At 49.1% G+C, this 18,485-nt stretch overlaps 1 protein-coding gene across 1 annotated transcript in view; it reads left to right on the top strand.

Moving 5' to 3' along the window:
- GRIK4 (glutamate ionotropic receptor kainate type subunit 4) overlaps window positions 1–18,485 on the top strand; it is a gene marked incomplete at its 5' end in the record, with an annotated part of 314,312 nt that overhangs the window by 144,271 nt on the left and 151,556 nt on the right. Inside the window, 2 exons of the mRNA XM_081241422.1 lie at window positions 8,314–8,411; window positions 12,205–12,370. Coding sequence (XP_081097548.1) covers window positions 8,314–8,411; window positions 12,205–12,370 — 264 coding nt within the window. The remainder of the gene's footprint in view (window positions 1–8,313; window positions 8,412–12,204; window positions 12,371–18,485) is intronic.

The following is an 18,485-nucleotide window of genomic DNA, read 5'->3' as shown; positions in this document are numbered from 1 at the left end:
TTGGTTTGTTTGTGTTTGAAGAATAATTGACCTACAGCGCTGTTGGTTACTGGTGTGTAACATAGTGATTTGATATTTCTATGTATTACAAAGTGATCACCGTGATAAGTCTAGTTACCATCTGTCACCATACAAAGATATTACATTATCATTGACTATATTCCCCACACTGTTCATTTCATCCCTGTGACAGCCGGTGGCAGTTTTGAGTTCTCCGATACCCTGGGGCACGCTGACCAGGGAGGTCCCCACTGTGGGGCGTGACAGTGCAGAGACCTGGCACTGCACCCTCACAGCACCCCTCTCGGCTCTGAGGCCAGCAAGGCCAGTCTATTCACAGAACTGAGAGTGGACAATGCTCCCGAGGCTCGGGCACAAGGAGCAAGTAGTCCTTGGTGCTGATGGAGACGGTTGTTTGCCTCACTCCGGATAGCACAGCACGACCAAGCACACAGAGAGACCTGCGCTTCGGCTCCACTCGGGCTTCGGCGCCCCGAAGTGTCTTTATGTGAAGGACTCTGAGCTCTCCCGGCCTCTGCTCGATATCAGCTACCGGTGGCCCCGATTGTTTACCACGGGGGCTCGGGGAGCGCCACGCTGTAAATAAAGAAGCCCCAGTTTCCTCGTCCCCACCCCGGAAGCTGCCCCTTCCCTGGAGGGCCTGCCACCGGTGAGCCTATAACTGCTCTGTGCCATCTTCAGCACAGCCAGACCCTTCCCCTCCCTGTGAAGACTCAGAGAAGGTGAAGTTCCCATAAGCACCTCCTGTCCAGCCCAGGTGTCTAAGGAGACTTCAAATCCTGGCCGGAGCTGGTATCTCCAGGGGAAGAAGTTTCCCCTTCTTGCAACATCCCATCATGGTGTTTTATTCCTGCAGCTGCTCTGCCAGTTGCCTTCCAACTCCTCTGCTGGCTGGGAAACTTGGTTGCCATGGCAACATCACTCACCTCTCCCTGCTCCCTGGGAGGCAGAAGTAGACTGCACCTCCCTCTCCTCCACCCCTCAAACTGCTCAGAGATCCTCAGGAGACAGCCGGGGCCTGCAGAAACAGGGTCCAGGAAGTTTCAGAACTGAGGTCCTTTATAACCGATTTTTGTTTCTACTGAAACGATGCCTGCACCCTTCATAGGGAATGAAAGAACAATTCCCAGATCCCAGGAAATCCCCAGGCCATGACTGCTGGGAAGATGATAATTCACTTTCATTGCACCCATTTTGAATCATTGCAGTTCAGTTGAACAAACATCTATTGATGAATTCCTTTTTGCCAGGACTGAATAAATGTGACCCCTACCTTCAAGGAGTTTCCAATCCAGTGGGAAGTGGGAGATGGACACTCACAACAGCAAGCACAGGTCCACGAACCCTTGAGGCCAGATGTGTTTAGATTTCAGAACTTGCCGGATACTGGAAAGGTCATGTGGTGCTTATACCATACATTAAGTAGCATCTCAGATGGGACTTGGGGCTGAACCCCACACTCAAAATTAAGTGCATGCTTACATTCAGATATTCATATATTATAAATAGCTTCACATCTATCTATTTAGATCAGATTTTGCCACCAAATGAGTTTGATGAAACCATTCAGTTTCAGAGCCTTTTGGATTTTGGAATTGGGAATAAGGGATTGTGACCTTCTGTAAGAATTTCTTTTTAGAAGCTTCTCCTTACTGAGACCCTGCATAATGAGCTAGCTTGGGGCAGAAGCTGGCCAGGAATTCAGAGAACAGGGATGCTGACCTACCCAGCATGAAGCTGACTCAGAGCCACGGTGTGATATGAATATTGGGAGGGAACGGCACCTTCTCACCTATGGGCAAGAACTGAGTGGGGTACTGGAGGATCAGTAGGAGTTTTCCAGGCAGAAGGGCAAGAGAGGGCCTAGACCATGGTAGTCTGTGGGTGCTAATGGACTCCTTTCTCAGAAAAAAGTTTTTAAATGAATAAAATTACATAGATAGGATGACCAGGGAAACCAATTATATGGAAATGCAGGTCAAATATTTTAATAGTGATATATTAATGTACGTATTTCTTTATTAAGGTATTCAATAGCCAAACCTAACTACTAGTGTAATTTCAGAGTAATTATGAACATGAATGACATTTCAGGACATCTGCAGCACTGTAATGTGATATGAAAACACTCATGATGTCTATCAATGACAAGGTCACGGCAACTGTTAATATACTGTGGTTTATTGCCTATATTCCAAATTGAAGGAAATGCTGAACTGCTGTTAGGGGTTAAGAGAAAATAATGCCATTTTTCTTCCCCGAAAATGTTCACAGACCACTGACTTCTGCCCACAGATCTCAGGCAGAAGGTTAAGACCCCTGGTCTAGTGAGAGAGAACAACTTGGGAATGGGTTCAGGTAGGAGAATCTGGAGCGTGTTCCAGGTGAGCTGGCGGGAAGTGGGAGGAGATGTGCAGTGGCAGGGAGCTGACCCTGGGGTGAGGGGTCGGGAGTTTGAACCCTGACTCTGCCCTTTAACTTCTCTGTTTTCTCATCTGTAAAATGAGGGTGACAGCAACAGTCTCTACTACATCAGGTTGTTTCCAGAATTAAATAAGTCAAGTCACATAAAGTGCTTAGAATGGGCCATCAGTAGCACTTAATAAGTGTGGGCTTTTATAACCTCTTCTTCCAGTCACTCTGCAGTGCATAACAATTTTCTGTATTTGCTTAGTTGTAGCCTTCATGTAGATATACATAGATAATTTTATATCCTGCTTCTTTCTCTTAATATTATTACATAAATATTTTTAAGATTATTACAAACTGGGCTTCCCTGGTGGCGCAGTGGTTGAGAGTCCACCTGCCGATGCAGGGGACACGGGTTCATGCCCTGGTCTGGGAAGACCCCACGTGCTGCAGAGCGGCTGGGCCCGCGAGCCATGGCCGCTAAGCCTGCGCGTCCGGAGCCTGTGCTCCGCAACGGGAGAGGCCACAACAGTGAGAGGCCCGCGTACCGCAAAAAAAAAAAAAAAAAAAAAAGATTATTATAAACTGTTCATAAGCCTTTAAAATGCCTAAGTAATATTCCACTTGGGTATAAGACCCACACTTTAGATAACTATTGCCTTATGATTGGACATTTAGCTTATTTCCAATTTTCTATGAAAAGAGTTGAGTGGGCTTCAGTGTGGTTCAACAGCTATTTATTGAGCACGTTAACTCTGGGTCCAGCCCTGTGCTAGGCATGGAGGACACAGAGATAAATAAGACAAGCTTTCTGCCCTGCAGGAGCACACAGACCTGCGTTTAGGATTATAATTGGCCTCGCTTTGGAGAACAGATTGGAAAATGAAGAAGCCTGGAGATGGAGAAAGCCCTTAGGAGGCAGGTAGCAAAAGGGGCTGATGGATCTGTGACAGTGGGAGTGGGAAGGAAAGGATGGTGGGGGGTGAGCAGGTCAAATGGTCAGAACCTGGCCCCTGATTGGTATAACGAGTGAGTAGATGCAGTAAGGAAAGGTAAGGAAGAGTCAAGGGCGACCACGGTTTGAACTTCAGGAGCTAAGGGCGGTAAAGTGAAGTGGTTAAGAGCTTGGGCTTTGATGCCAGATGGATCTCCAAATTCAAGCCCAGCTCTACCATATATGACCTGTGTGACCTTGAACAAGTCACTTAAATTTTCTAAGCCTCAGTTTCGCCATTTGTAAAGTGGGGATAATAATGAATCTTCCTGACAGTGTGGAGATCAAATCAGATTATGTATGAAAAGTATATAACAGACATGATGTATTGGGAATAATAATAATGAGTCCTGTAACACATCAGTACCACTCTAAGTGCCTTGTATGTATTAACTCACTTTATTTTTATTTTTTTTACATCTTTATTGGAGTATAATTGCTTTACAATGGTGTGTTAGTTTCTGCTTTATAACAAAGTAAATCAGTTATACATATACATATGTTCCCATATCCCTTCCCTCTTGCATCTCCCTCCCTCCCACGCTCCCTATCCCACCCCTCTAGGTGGTCACAAAGCACCGAGCTGATCTCCCTGTGCTATGTGGCTGCTTCCCACTAGCTAGCTATTTTACGTTTGGTAGTGTATATATGTCCATGCCACTCTCTCACTTTGTCCCAGCTTACCCTTCCCCCTCCCCGTGTTCTCAAGTCCATTCTCTACGTCTGCATCTTTATTCCTGTCCTGCCCCTAGGTTCTTCAGAACCTTTTTTTTTTTTTTTTTGATTCCATATATATGTGTTAGCATACGGTATTTGTTTTTTTCTCTTTCTGACTTACTTCACTCTGTATGACAGACTCTAGGTCCATCCACCTCACTACAAATAACTCAATTTCATTTCTTTTTATGGCTGAGTAATATTCCATTGTATGTATGTGCCACATCTTCTTTATCCATTCATCTGGACACTTAGGGTGCTTCCATGTCCTGGCTATTGTAAATAGTGCTGCAATGAACATTGTGGTACATGACTCTTTTGAATTATGGTTTTCTCAGGGTATATGCCCAGTAGTGGCATTGCTGGGTCCTATGGTAGTTCTATTTGTAGTTTTCTAAGGAACCTCCATACTGTTCTCCGTAGTGGCTGTACCAATTCACATTCCCACCAGCAGTGCAAGAGGGCTCCCTTTTCTCCACACCCTCTCCAGCATTTATTGTTTCTAGAGTTTTTGGTGATGGCCCTTCTGACCGGTGTGAGATGATACCTCGTTGTAGTTCTGATTTGCGTTTCTCTAATGATCAGTGATGTGGAGCATCCTTGCATGTGTTTGTTGGCCGTCTGTATGTCTTCTGTGGAGAAGTGTCTGTGTAGGTCTTCTGCCCAGTTTTGGACTGGGTGGTTTGTCTTTTTGTTATTCACGACACCCCTGCAGGAGAGGCGCTGTTAGCATCCCAGTTCTATAGATAAGACAGCCGTCTCAGAGGGTTCAGGTAACTTTGCTCAAGATCTCACAGCTAGTAAGTGACCCGGGCAAGACTCACACTCAGATAGGCTCGCATCAGAGTTCGTGCTCTTAAGGACTGTGCTTTCTGCCTCTCTGCCAGAAGAGACACCCGAAGGAAGCCCCTGCGGCAACGCCCAGCAGGTAGGTGGAACTTGTTTTGTTACCCAGGACATGGGTCAGGGTGTAGGATCACCTGGGCAGAGATGAGATGTGGAGTCCACAGGCAAGGTCGAGATTGCCCAGGGAGGGTGAGGCATGGACAAAAGCTGAATTTAGTGGAGAGGAGAAGGAAGAGGAGTTGGCTGAGGAAGAGAGAAAGACCAATCAGAGAAGCGGCTGAGAATCAGGATCGGATAGTGTCATGAAATTCAAAAGCACAATGCAATCAACGGCACCAAATGCTACAAAAAGAGAGATAAGAACTGCTAAGAGACATTGGTGACCTTGGGGAAGCAGGTGCAGCAGAACAAGATGGGGTGTGGTCTTCAGCTATAGGGGGTTGAAAAGAGATGGGCGAAGTGGCTGCAAGGAGTAGGGCAGACGGAATAGGTAGTGGGACGAGCCCTGGGTGGGGTCCGCAGACGTGAGTTCCAACGCTGGCTCAGACCTTTATTAGGTGTGTGACTTTACGGGGAGTCACTTACCATCCCTAGGATGCTGTTGCCTTATAGGTAACATCAGGAACTAAGCTCCACCCCTGAGGCTGCTCTAGGAATAGGAATTTGATGGCCAATGAATTTAGAGCCCCTAGCAGCCCCTAGCTACTTCTGTTCAGGCCACGGAAGTAGCTTGTACTTTGAAGAGGGTTCTTCAAAGGTAAAGCCTGTCCACAGTTACTCTGTTGCCGGGGATGGTTCTGACACGTGGTACTACTGAGTCCCTCTCAGGCACCCACTGCTGGCAACCTGTCAGTCAGCTGAGATCCACGATGTTAAAGGACCCCCGCCTGAGCCTCAGGCTGAAAGAAGACCCCACAGATCTATCGTTGGTGTGATAAATTACAGATCTGTCATTTGTGTGATAAATTACAGCACTGGGATTTGAACCCTGGTGCTCTAACCCACCGCCTGTGCCCCATTAGAGCCATAACTTGGCTGTATGGGCCAGTGGTTAGGACTCTGCTTTAGGAGAAAGAGCACCCAGGTTGCAGATGTGGCTTTGCAGCTGGCTCAGTAAGGATCCCTGGACTGATTCCTTAACCTCACTGTACTGACCTGACTCTTGATGTGAGTAGGAGGAAAATGTGTCCAGAGTTGAGCTTTGAGGTTTGCAGAGAAGGACGTCTCGTAGTGAGACTGGGAACCACAGAGCAGAATCCGAGGGGCAGCTCTGTGGTTCTGATGTCACCATGTGTGTGCTGAGAATTGTCCTACATTCTCTGTCTGTTTTCTCCTTTTCTTCCCCCTCTCCTTTCTCAGTCTGTAACGTTTTTTCAAATTAATTTTTATTGGAGTATAGTTGCTTTACAATGTGTTAGTTTCTGCTGTGCAGCAAAGTGAATCAGCTATATATATACATAGATCCACTCTTCTTTAGATTTCCTTCCCATTTAGGTCACCACAGAGCATTGAGCAGAGTTCCCTGTGCTATACTGTAGGTCCACACTAGTTATCTATTTTATACATAGTATCAATAGTGTATATATGTCAATCCCAATCTCCCAATTCATCCCATCCCCTTCTTCCCTCCTTGGTAACCATAAGTTTGTTTTCTACCTCTGTGACTCTATTTCTGCTTTGCAAATAAGGTCATCTGTAGCATTTTTGTAGACTCCACGTATAAGCAATATTATACGATATTTGTCTTTCTCTCTCTGGCTTACTTCACTCTGTATGACAATCTCTAGGTCCACCCATGTTGCTGCAAATGGCATTATTTCATTCCCTTTTATGGCTGAGTAATATTCCATTGTATCTATGTACCACATCTTCTTTATCCATTCCTCTGTCGACGGACATTTAGGTTGCTTCCATGTCCTGGCTATTGTAAAATCAAAACTACAATGAGGTATCACCTCACACCAGTCAGAATGGCCATTATCAAAAAAATCTACAAACAATAAATGCTGGAGAGGGTGTGGAGAAAACGGAACCCTCCTATACTGTCGGTAGGAATGTAAATTTGCACAGCCACTGTGCAGAGCAGTATGGAGGTTCCTTAAAAATCTAAAAATAGAACTACCATACGACCCAGCAGTCCCACTCCTGGGCCTGTATCTGGAGAAAACCATCATTCGAAAGGATGTAGCATTTTAAAATCTTACATTCTCTCCTCTTCTGACTGCGTGTCCTACCCATCCACTCATTCATTGGACAAACATGAACTGGGCGCTTAGAAAACATTGTGCTGGACACGAGGGAAATGCGAAGTGGGGATTTAGAGATAAATACATCTCAGCTCTGGCCTTTAAGAGGTTTGAAATCTAGTGAGAGGAGAAACACATCTAAACAACAAACTGAAACAGACACATTTACAAGTGTCTTAGGACAGACGGAAAATCCATGGGCCTCGGAGCCCCAGGGAGGCTGAATTCTACTTAAAGGAGTTGTGGGAGGGGTAAGGAGAAGGTGGCATTTGAGGTGCTCCTTGACAGGTGAGTGAGCGTCCGGGGTAAAGGGGGGAAGGGCGCCTCCCCCAAGGGGAGGTACCAGGTCACAGAGCTTGCTGGTTGGTCAGGAAGTCACGTGATGGGCTCAGGGAAGCAGGAGCGCCAGGCTCCAGGCCAGGTGAAAGGAGGGTGGCATTGAAAGATGAGGGCCCTGTCGGCCGCTCACTCTGTCTCTTCCTTCTCCTCTCTCTCTCCTGTTCCCTTTGACTTTAGCTGAGCTTCTTTCTTCTCTCTGCCTGCATCATCCTCACTATCCTTTTTCTCTCTGCTTGTCTACCTTTTTTCCTCTCTAGACTCTCTTTCTTTCTCTTTGGGGGGTGGCTAACAGATTGCATGCTGGCTGGCCATCCTGTGAGCTGGATCCATAGCCCCTTCAGCAGCCACGCCCGGGCTCCCAGCACCCATCCTGCAGGCTAGGCAGAAAGGGGGTGGGACGTGCAGGTTTCCGCGGTGCGCCTCCGGCCTTTGGTGACAGCCCAGACAATTTATACACCCTGTTGGCTGAGGCCGTCTGTTGTCATAACCTGGGTCATTTCCTCATTTAATACCATCCATAAACTCCAATCAAACTGTCCTGGAGCCCAGTAGTCCAGGGGAGGAGAGGCACTAGGTTTGGAAGAATAGGAGAGGGGACCAGGCCGGGGACAGGGGGTGGGCGGGAGGTGAGGGGCCAGCGGGGGAAGATCGGAGGACTCGAGGCCGAAGCCCACGCCCCACCTGATGAGCGCCTTGTTTCCTTTCCTGCTCCCCACGTTTTGCCCCTGCCGCTGGCTGCAGTGTGTCAGATCCTTCCCAAGGGGGTGGTCGCTGTCCTGGGACCATCCTCCAGCCCGGCCTCCAGCTCCATCATCAGCAACATCTGTGGAGAGAAGGAGGTGAGTGCTGGGCAGGGTTGGGGGGCTCTCTGCAGGCTAGCAGCCTGTGCCCCAGGCCCAAAGATATCGTGGATTCTTAAGGGCTGGAAGAGTGAATCAAGGTCAAGGTCAACATCAATACAAATAAAAGAACTGGGCCTTTGTTGGGCACTTACTTTTTTCAGGTTGCTTGGATGCAGGGGACTCAGAGGAAGAGTTTCATAAGATTTTCAAGCTGAGCCCCTCCGAGTCTTGGGGTCCTGTGACAGGGGAAGGTGGGGTCCCTTGAAGGCGGCAGGTAGAGGGAGAGGCTGGGGAGGGTGGTGGTCCAGGGGAGGCCAAGAGGCCAGAAGTCTGAGCTCCACAGGAACAGCTGCGGAGTCTCTGTTTAGATATTGGGACTCTGGGGAAGAATACCTTTGGGGCCAGGCCTTGCTACATTTTAGAGCTGAATTAAAGTTTGAAAACCTCTGTTTTGTAAGCTATCTAGAAAAGAGATTTTATTTTGCTTTCTTCTTCATTCACCAATTCCAGTGTTTACTTCTCCAAAGTGTTGGGTCCATTCCCTCTAGCTCTCGTTCCCTGGGAGATAAAGATGGTCGGGGATGAGTTTCTGAGTAATGAATAGCCTGCTCCCTATTCCAGCAACTCTCTGCCTCCTTTTCCCCCAGAGAAAACAAATTGGAAACTTCAGAGATTCTATTGCCGGAATCTTTCCTATTCCTTCTTGGAATCAATCAGTCCTTCCCCTTTCAGATACATTCCTGGGAGACAGTGGCAAGGTGACCCCATAGCCTCCCAAGGGCCTTCTAGCCAGGTCTTTTGGGAACAGATGGAGCTTGATGGTCAGGAGCTGTGGAGGGGCAGGGCGGAGGGACAGGGGATGGAAGGGCAAAATTTGCACCTGTCCTGGGAGCCTAGAGGCTCAGCCTTCCAGAAGCGTTAGCTTTGGGAGGATCCGGTTCTTGCAATAGGATGGGGCACCTCCTTAGTGAGCTGCCCTCACCGAGGCAGTGGAGCAATAGACAGGCCCCTGCTTACCCCAGGCCCTCTGGAAGCCACTCCCTTGATGCTCCCACTTCTTTTATGATCAGAGGGCTTGGTCCCTGAGGCTTTGGGAAGAATATTGGTCTTCTCTGTTTTAGGAACCCACTCTAAGAATTGTTACCAGCACAGTAGAGGGCCCTGCGGTCCTAGCTCCAGTCCTGCAATGGGTCTTACTTACCACTGCCCTGTAGGCTGAATCCTTGAGCTTCAGGCCATGGGCAGGGTCTGTGTTGACAACTCCTCCATCCTTCCTCCCAGATGTCCTGAAAGATGACTCCCGAGCCAGCCCAGGCCAAAAAAAAGAGCTTCTGTCTGACTGCAGTCCCTTCCAGCATCTCCCAGGCCTGGGCCCCCGCAAATTAGACCTGATGTTTAATTTAAATCTTTCTTGCCAGACTCCAAGTAACAGCTCAGATCTGTGGCAGGTTGTTATTTCCCGTTTGCTGTGATCTTCACCAAGTGAGGTTGCCAAGACTTCGGCTGCCCATTTCCTCTTTTCTGCTCTCTCCTTTTTTTCCCGCCCCCTCCCTCTTCCCCAGCACACTTTCCTCACTGTCCCCTACAGTCATCCCCCCAGTTCCCACTCCAGAATGGCCTCCTCTTGGTGTTCAGTGGCTATTTTATCTCAGCGAACACATCCCTTAACCCTGCTTGGCATTTCAGGCTGGAGGTGGAGACCCTGATTTGCACCCATCTTCCCATCCCGCCACCCCGGACCCTGTGCCATTGACCAGCCAGGCGGGCTGTGAATGGCCAGACGGTTACCCCCTCCTTTGTCTGGTCATATTCCTTCCAGAGCAACCTTTCCTCTCCATTCAGGTTTTGCACTTCTTTTACTATTTTATGAGGCTGAACTGCCTCACACTGATTCCCTTCAGCTTCAGGGAAAAGAAATGGAGTTCTCACTGAGGGGTTCATTCTTTTAAATGCTGCTAAGATGTCTGCAGCCCCTGTGGCTGTCTGCTTTCTGCCTTGCTGCACCTGTTGTTTCTCCATGTTAACGAAGCTTAGCCAGGTTAAGCAGTTTGCCCCAAATCAGACAGCGGAACCCAGATGCAAACCCAGGACCGTGGACTCTAAAACCCATTTTCCTGAGTCTTCACTTTCCTGAGCCTTTTGCCTGCTTCATCTCTGGGATTGGTGGATCCAAGGGAATCTCTAAGGGTACTTTCTATGGGGGGGTAAGTTAGCTGCTGCTGGAACCTGGTAGGCTGGATGGCCACACAGGGAGGGCCTTGGGCAGAGATGCTCAGATGTGTAAGCCAGCCAGCCTGGCCACCCTGCCCCTGCCAGCCTGGCCTCCATCTTACCCTTCTGTGACCTTTTTTCCTTTCAAGGTGCATTTGTTATTCATTTTAGACAGATTGTAAGCGTTGCAAAATATCAGTGGGAAGAAAGACCCCTTAGGACACACCCCAGGTCAACGTCGCCCTTTAATGTCATTACTCACCAGTCTCCCTCCCCAGTTCTATGCTTTTCAGTCTCTGCTAAAAAATATTGGTTGCCCTCTTTCTGTGGTTCAAGGGCTAATCCTAGTTGAATTCAGGAATTTTCTCCCTAGTTTCTGCTAAATCTTTACCCTCCCCTCATCCCAGTCTCAGAGGAGCTCTGGTCTCTGGCTGACTTCTTCCAGAAGCTTAAAAGGATAAGGTAGCAGAATCCTACAGAGACCGTGTCAATGTCATCCCAGACTCTGGGCCCGCCCAAGCAGAGAAAACTTCTGCAGTCATGTCTGAATAACCCATTCTAGGAACCAACCAACTCACCATCAGGAAGTTCTTCTTGCTGTCTACCCTGAATCTTACTCACTTTCATATCAGTCCAAACCCAGGCTCACAATAATCTGACCCTCACCCTGGGCACCCTAAGTGAGGATGAGGGTTGAGGTTTCAGCCCCATCTCTGATTAGAGGCACAAGCAGCCTTTAGCTCTTCTGGCTCTGGGTACCAAGGTGACATAATAAAATCAAGGTGGATGGAAGCTTATTACGTTTTAACTTTCCTATTACCTACCCAATAGCCTAAGCTGCCAGTAAAGCAGCCATCCCAGCCTGTTAATATCTCTTTCCTGGAGAAGAGAGGCAGAAGGCAGGGGCAGTGCCTCCCTGAAATGTCAGGAATAGATGCAGAGGGAAGCTGACACTGTCCTAATGAAGCCAAAGCAGGTATTTATTTACCAGGCTCCATCCGGAGGCCCTCTAGATGGTTTCCCAGCCTGCAGCGCTTCCCCCTCCTCACATAAGTCTACGGAGGAACCCATCCCAGGCTTTTACCCAGGATGGGAGCTGGTTTACTGATCTGTTGGCTAGGCTGGGCTGAGGGGGCCCCTCCCTTAGTCCCCAGGGCAGTGTTTTTCTCTTTTTGCCATCTCTGCTCTGATTCATTAACCACACATAAAATAATATAAGGATTATGCCTTTAAGAGCCATTTGTCTCTCTGCCCAGCAGCGGGCCATGCTTCTGAGAATAAAGACCTATTGTTTTGTCTTCTCAGGGCCACAGACCCCAGCTCCAAGGTCCACAGTACATTTATCCAGGTCCCCGGCTGAAGGGTTTCCCATCCTGGGTCTCAAGCGTTGTCATGGATGCCACGTCATCTTCCTCCTGTGGAGTGGGTGCCCCGAGTCTTGCAAGTTCCTTCTCTTGCCAGGCAGAGGTCTTTTACAAAAGAAGCCACCCTCTGCAGCTTTGTCTCACTCATCCCTCTTTTCTTTTTGTCTCGCTGGTTCCGGATCTTCCCTGCTGCCCACTTTTGCTCCTCCGCCCAGGTCCCTCATTTCAAAGTGGCTCCGGAGGAGTTTATCAAGTTCCAGTTCCAGAGATTCACAACCCTGAACCTCCACCCCAGCAGCACTGACATCAGCGTGGCTGTAGCTGGGATCCTGAACTTCTTCAATTGCACCACCGCCTGCCTCATCTGTGCCAAAGCAGAATGTAAGTTTCCCCAGGCTGGCTCCACCCCAGATGGTCAGATCTTGTTGATTTCAACCTGATTGATTTGCCCCCCCCACCCCACCCCTGCAGATGATATGCCAAGAAGGGGCGGGCTCCTTCCAATCGTGGGATCGACAACCAGAGGGTTCGAGGATTCCTAAGTGTCCTTGGCTGTTTGTCCGTGTGTGTAGGTGAAAGAGAGAGAGCAGTCCAGGAGCACCCTTTGCCAGAACTCCCTGTGCAGGCGCGGATCAGAGAGGAGGAGCTCAGTTACAGGGAGACTGGCCGACCACCAAGCCTTTTGGGATCTGCAAACGCAGTTCCCACATTTTCAGCCTCATTGTTAAGGAGAGAGAAGGAAATATAAAATTGGATGCATTTGTACTTGATGTGTTGAAGAGCTTCTTTCCTCGGAGAATAGATTTTTCTGATGGAACAAGGTCCAAGGTCAACTCCCGATAAAGCTTTTTTTTTTTTTTTGCAAATGCAGGTTTTAGAAATGCATTTTCTCTGACTCTCAATTTGCGACATAAATTTAGTGTGTATGAGATTTAGCTAATTTAAGCCAGCACATTCCAGCAAATCTGTGCATCTGTGTGCTCCCGGTGACAGCTGTGCACCACACACAGTCAGACAGGTGCTGGCTACTGGCTACCACTGGGGCCTGGAGCCCAAGATGCAGGCGTCTGTGTCCAGTGTGGCTCACCCATGCAGGTCTTCCCCTGCGGGGCTGGGTGGGCTGCACTGGAAGAGGTTCTCCATCTCCATAAGGCTCTTCTCTATGGCTCCTCAGAACTGCTCTGTAGTGTAAGTCCCTCCTCCATCCTGGAATCCCTACAGCATCTGGAAACAAAAGCCCCCTCCCTGCCAAGGGTCAGAACCATCTTCTTTACGGGACCTCTGCACCTTACTGACTCCACTTGTACCTGCATTCATTTATTCAACACAACGTGATTATTTGCTCTATGCTACCCAAGAAACAAAGTAGCTGAGTCCCAACTATGTATGCTTTTTGTATACCTTATTTAATTGTTACAACAACCCAGTGGGTTTGGAAATGTTGGAATTCCCCATCTTAAAGTTTAATACAATTTATAGTCCAGTTCCTCAGTCTCTCTAGCCACATGTCAAGTGCTCAGTAGCCACGTGTGGACAGTACAGGTATAGAACATTTCTGTCTTCACAGAAAGTGCTATTGGACAGCATTGTTTTAGATGATAAGGGTTTTGTGGACGAAGCATTTTGTGGCTAAAGAAAGAGAGAAATGTTTAGATAACACTTCGTTCTATCTCTCCCTCGTGGAGATTTTCAGCACACATTAGCATGGACACTCTGAGTTGTCCTGTGGTCAAAACAACTATTTACCTCAGCATCTTCCAAATAGGTTTGATCGTATGCCCCCAAAAGGATGCTGATCTAAAAGCTCACAGGAGGCTAGTATTTGATGGAACACAGCTGGGATATGTTGCATTCCACCAGGTGGCCCTCCTCGTGTAGCATCCTCGCAGCATTGAAAGGTGTAACAGAATCAAGGATTGTCCCCCGGAAATTTCTGCCACAAGCCCACTCAAGCAGGACTGAACTGGCACACCCCAGGCACCCAGTGAGAATGCTGAGAGACAGAGGACAGGCTGTAAATATGCCCGGGCAAAGATTGTCCTGCAGTCCTCATCTGTGCTGGGTACAGCGTCTCACCAACCTGACAGGAAGTTCTTTCTTGTGTCTAGCCACAGTCCCTCTTGCTTTGAAGCTGAGCCCTGTTTCCTCTGCTTCAGCTCTTACTGGGCTTTGGGAAGTAAGTTGTTCAGATGTTTGTTAAACACCCGCTGTGTGCCAAGTACCATGCTAGATACTGTTGCCTCCTAGCCCAGGGCTATTTCCACTGGAATTGGCATTCTCCGACATTCTAACAGTTCCTTGCAGATTGCAAAGCACTTTCACTTATGTTTTGCCACTCTGCCTCCCTCTTTCCCAGTCATTCTGAGCTGAGCAAAGAGTCTTGGAGCTGCTAAGTGACTTGACTTAAGGTCACGAAGCTGGTACATGACAAAACCAAGACTCTTAACTCCGGTCTTCCGACTATGAGCCAGGGCTTCCTCCTCCGAGGCCCCTCCCACCCTCCTGGGCTGCACCAGCAGACTCAGAGGAGCAGCTCAGGGTGGGCTCTACCCAGCAGGCACAGTGTCCTTTGAAGGGCAGAGATCTCCCTGGAACAGTGTGTCCCCTTGCTGCGTTGAGTGGGGTGCGGGATGGCTGAGCACAAAGTTCTGGAGAGGATGAGCCTGCCCAAGTGCTAGAGAGGCCGGCCCACATCCCAGGGAGACCCATCAACCACACAGTGCTGCTCGGAGGACTCATCTATGGAGGCTGCTGAGTGATTCTGGCCCCACCTACTCGGGGGAGGGAAGGTGGGGCACAGCAGGAGAAGTTCAAGGGCAAAGAGGATTCAAAATCTAATCAAAGGCTGAAGAAATGAGGGACTGAAGGGAAATGCAGCTCAGAGCTTGGGAGGAGACACTCTTCCATCTTCCTTATTAATGCAGGGCCAAGAGACACTGCAAGTCGAATTAGGAACAGGAAATCTAATTCTGTTTTCCTGCTGTCAAAATGAAGCATAACAGAGATCATTCCCTGGGGAATCATGCCATGTACTCTCCTTCTTCCCCAAAGTAGATTTTCAATAAGCAGGTTTTGGACCAAGTAGAGTTGTACTGTGGATTACATTATTTTTCTTTAATGGGGGGAAAAAGTTAGAACGTCTCTGCAAGTACCTAGTTCTAGTGAGGCTGGGGGAGGAGAAGTGAGGAGCCCAGGCACGGCCATCTGGTCAACCCCGCGGAGCCTGGGGAGGGGGGCAGTTTGCTGTTAGGGGACTTCCTAGGAAAGTTAGGGTTCCCCACTACTGTCCCCAAGGCCCCTTTGGTGAGCCCTGCCACAGAGTTTCCTTTTGAGACACTCAGCTGGACCCAGAGCCTTTCACTCTTCGTGGTCACAAGTATAATATGCCATGTATTTTCCTGGTATCAGTGTACATAGTTCAAATCAACTTTTTTTTTCAGGCTTGCTTTGGTGTTTCTAAGTATTTTAATGTCCTTTTTTTGTGGCTACAAGTCCTGAGCCCCTACACCCTCTGCCGTTTATGTGCTACCTATGTGATCTTGGCAAAGTGACTTAGGCACTTGCTAGCCTCTGTTGTCTCATCTATAAAATGGGGATGAGGCTTCCTCCCTCTCAGGGTGGTTGAGGGGATAAAATAGGACGACACACGGTGTATGACAGTGTCCACACCTAGGGAACACACAGCACACATGGTTTTAACTCTCTTTCCTTCCTGGAATCCCTTTTAAACAAGGCCAGGTCAGGACCTGCAGTGGTGTGACCGGAGTTCCGCTCTATCCTTGTAACATCCCTGTGTTGGCTAAACTCGGTCCAGATGTTGGAGAGGAGAGACTCTGGTCTCCTGGGGAGGAAGTGCGGCTGAAAAGAAACGCAGGCTGGTTCAGTAAAATGGGAACCGTCTTTGCAGGCAAACCAAGCTGCTCCACCACTCATGAGCTGTGTGATGTGAAGCAGGTCACTCTACCTCTCCGAGCTTTAGTTCCCTCCCATGTAAAGTGGGGATAATAATGCCTCTCAGGGTGATAGGGTGGAAGGTGTCTGGGCCCAGAATGTAATACACATTTAATTACTGTTACTTTATCCTGCAACCCTGGTTGTGTCAGTAGCGGGTGGAGGACTGGTGTGTCGGGAATGATACCCAGAGTCCCGTGTGAGTAGCTGGGGGACGAGGGGGGCAGTAGTTGGCCTTTCTAGTGCCACCCCCCCCCCCAGGAGGCACTGTGAGAGGCCTTTTGCTTACGGTGATACAAATTAACCACTTATGGAACACTTACTATATAACAAACACTCTGCTAAGGGCTTGAAATTATCCCATTTAAACCTCACATTAACCGTATAAGATGGGCTCTATAGACATTTTTATCATATGCGTGAAGAAAAGAGAGATTAAGTCCATTTTCAAGGTCACATGGTTCTTGTTACCTCCTCTCCCTGCATCTCCAAACACAGTGGAAGAGACAGAGTGAGGGGCCATTTTTCCTATTTTATGGGGGGACTGAGGCCTTCCCAGGCACCTCAAGTGGTGAATCAGAGGCCAGAACTTGGAGTCAGAAACCTGGGCTTGGACCTTGGCCAGTTAGTTCTGTGATCGGTCCCAGCGTCTCTCCTGCTGCAGTGATTTGGTCTCTACCCAGGAATAATGATAATACCTGCTTCCAGGGCACTGGTAGGGTTAAATCAACAGTATGTGAAGAAGCTTAGGAAACACTGAAGGCAGTTCTCAGGGCAGGGATGCCTACTGGGCCCCAGTCATTAATAAACCAACAAACACCCTGAAGTGGAGAGGCCGAGGGGAGCACAGAGGGCGGGTTCTCCCCACGCCCATCCTTGCCGTCAGAGAAGGGGGCAGCCTCCATGGCCGAGCAAGGCAGCAGGTGGTCCTCCTGGGACTGAGAAGTCTCAGCCTCCTCCTCCATCCCCTCTCTGTCTCCTCCTCTGGCTCCCGTGGTCTGGCCCTTTCTGCCCTTTCTCAGGGCCAAGCCCAGGTGTGGGATGGGACAAAACCAAGAAGCAGGGGAAATACGTACGTCGTTCAAGCATTTGAATTTGTTCCGTGCCCCTGCCCCACTGACAACACCTCGGACCCTCACCCCTCTCTGTCCATCAGAATCTGCTCCTTGGAAAAACAGGACGTGAAAACCGTACACCCGAGGCACTTGCACCTGGCAGGGGGAGGGGACCGGAGATGTACCAGGTTTAGGGCACGGTGCGTGGTGGTGAACTCATATCGTCTCCCTAAATCCTCACCATAATCCTCTGGTCGGTATTCCATCAGCTGCCTCCCACAAGATTTTAAAGTGTCGCCCCTGCTGGGAATATTAACATTTTCCAGAATCAAAGCTTGCAGCCCAGGGAATCAGCCAGTGGAGAGGAGGGATGCCCGTTGACATGATTATTTATTCTTAATTTTTGATGCACAGGTCCTCTGTGTCCCCTGCAGACCCATCCCTTAGGCGTTTGTGTCCTTGTGCTGCAGACCTGTGTAACCCCTGCTGTGCCTTTCTCAGCCTCACCGTCCTTTTCCTCCCCGCCCCACCTGGCCCCTGGGTCCCAGTCCCAGAAGCCAGTCTCCCTCCTTCTTCCTAGAACAGCCAGCCTACTGGGTTTCACATCGATCCATCCCATTGCATACTGAGCAAGACTAATAGGTTGCCCAGGTCCCGCTCAGCCTTGGCCTCGGCAGGCAGACTCGCTGCTGGGCCAAGGGTCCCTCAGGAGAGGAGGGTCAGGGTGGAGGTGGAGGGGAAGCAGGGAGAGAGCAGCTTTTAACCCCTCTGGTGGCAGCTGCCTTTGGCAAATCCCTTAGTTCCATGAAACAGATAGAGGTGAGGAGAACGGCAATTGGAAAATGCCAAATTGCACTGAGAAACTCTGATCTTCTTTACGTAACTAAACCAATTTTCCTCTTCTGCAGATGCTTTCCGCTACCTAGAATAAAAAAAAGGATCCTTTTCTGATTCATAAAGACTCTCTGGGCTGGAAAGACATCAACATTTTTGTAGTTCAACTTTCCAACCCCTGGTTTCATTCCCTCTACAACCATGCTCAACTGGGGCTTCAGTCTTTCCTTGACCACCTCCAGCAATGGGGGACTCGCTCCCTCCTGATGCAGCCCACTGCCTCTTTAGATGGATCCAACAGAGCTTCTTCCTTATGATAGCTAAGTGTGTCCCCCTGCGACTTCCATCCATTCATTATTTCTGGGGTTAGCCCTTGACTACAACTCAAGAGCCAATCTGTCTTATGACAGCCCTTCCCCTCTTCCTCAGAGCAGGCACCCACTTCCTTCAGTGGCTCCTCAAGTGACGTGGTGTCTGTTCCCACCTGGCAGTGCTGCTCCCCTGATCTGTTAGGATGCAGAGTCTCTCTCTTCCCCCAGCGGTCTGTGTTCAGTCCACCAGCGAGCACCGTGCACCCTACCTCACAGTGGGCATGAGCCGAGGAGTTTGGAGTAGGAGCCCTGCCCAACACTGTGAAATAATTACAGTCCATGTTA

Source organism: Mesoplodon bidens (assembly GCF_964165515.1).
Source record: "Mesoplodon bidens genome assembly, chromosome: 7".
Classification (NCBI taxonomy): domain Eukaryota; kingdom Metazoa; phylum Chordata; class Mammalia; order Artiodactyla; family Ziphiidae; genus Mesoplodon; species Mesoplodon bidens.
This window is presented reverse-complemented; position numbering and strand designations above follow the sequence as displayed.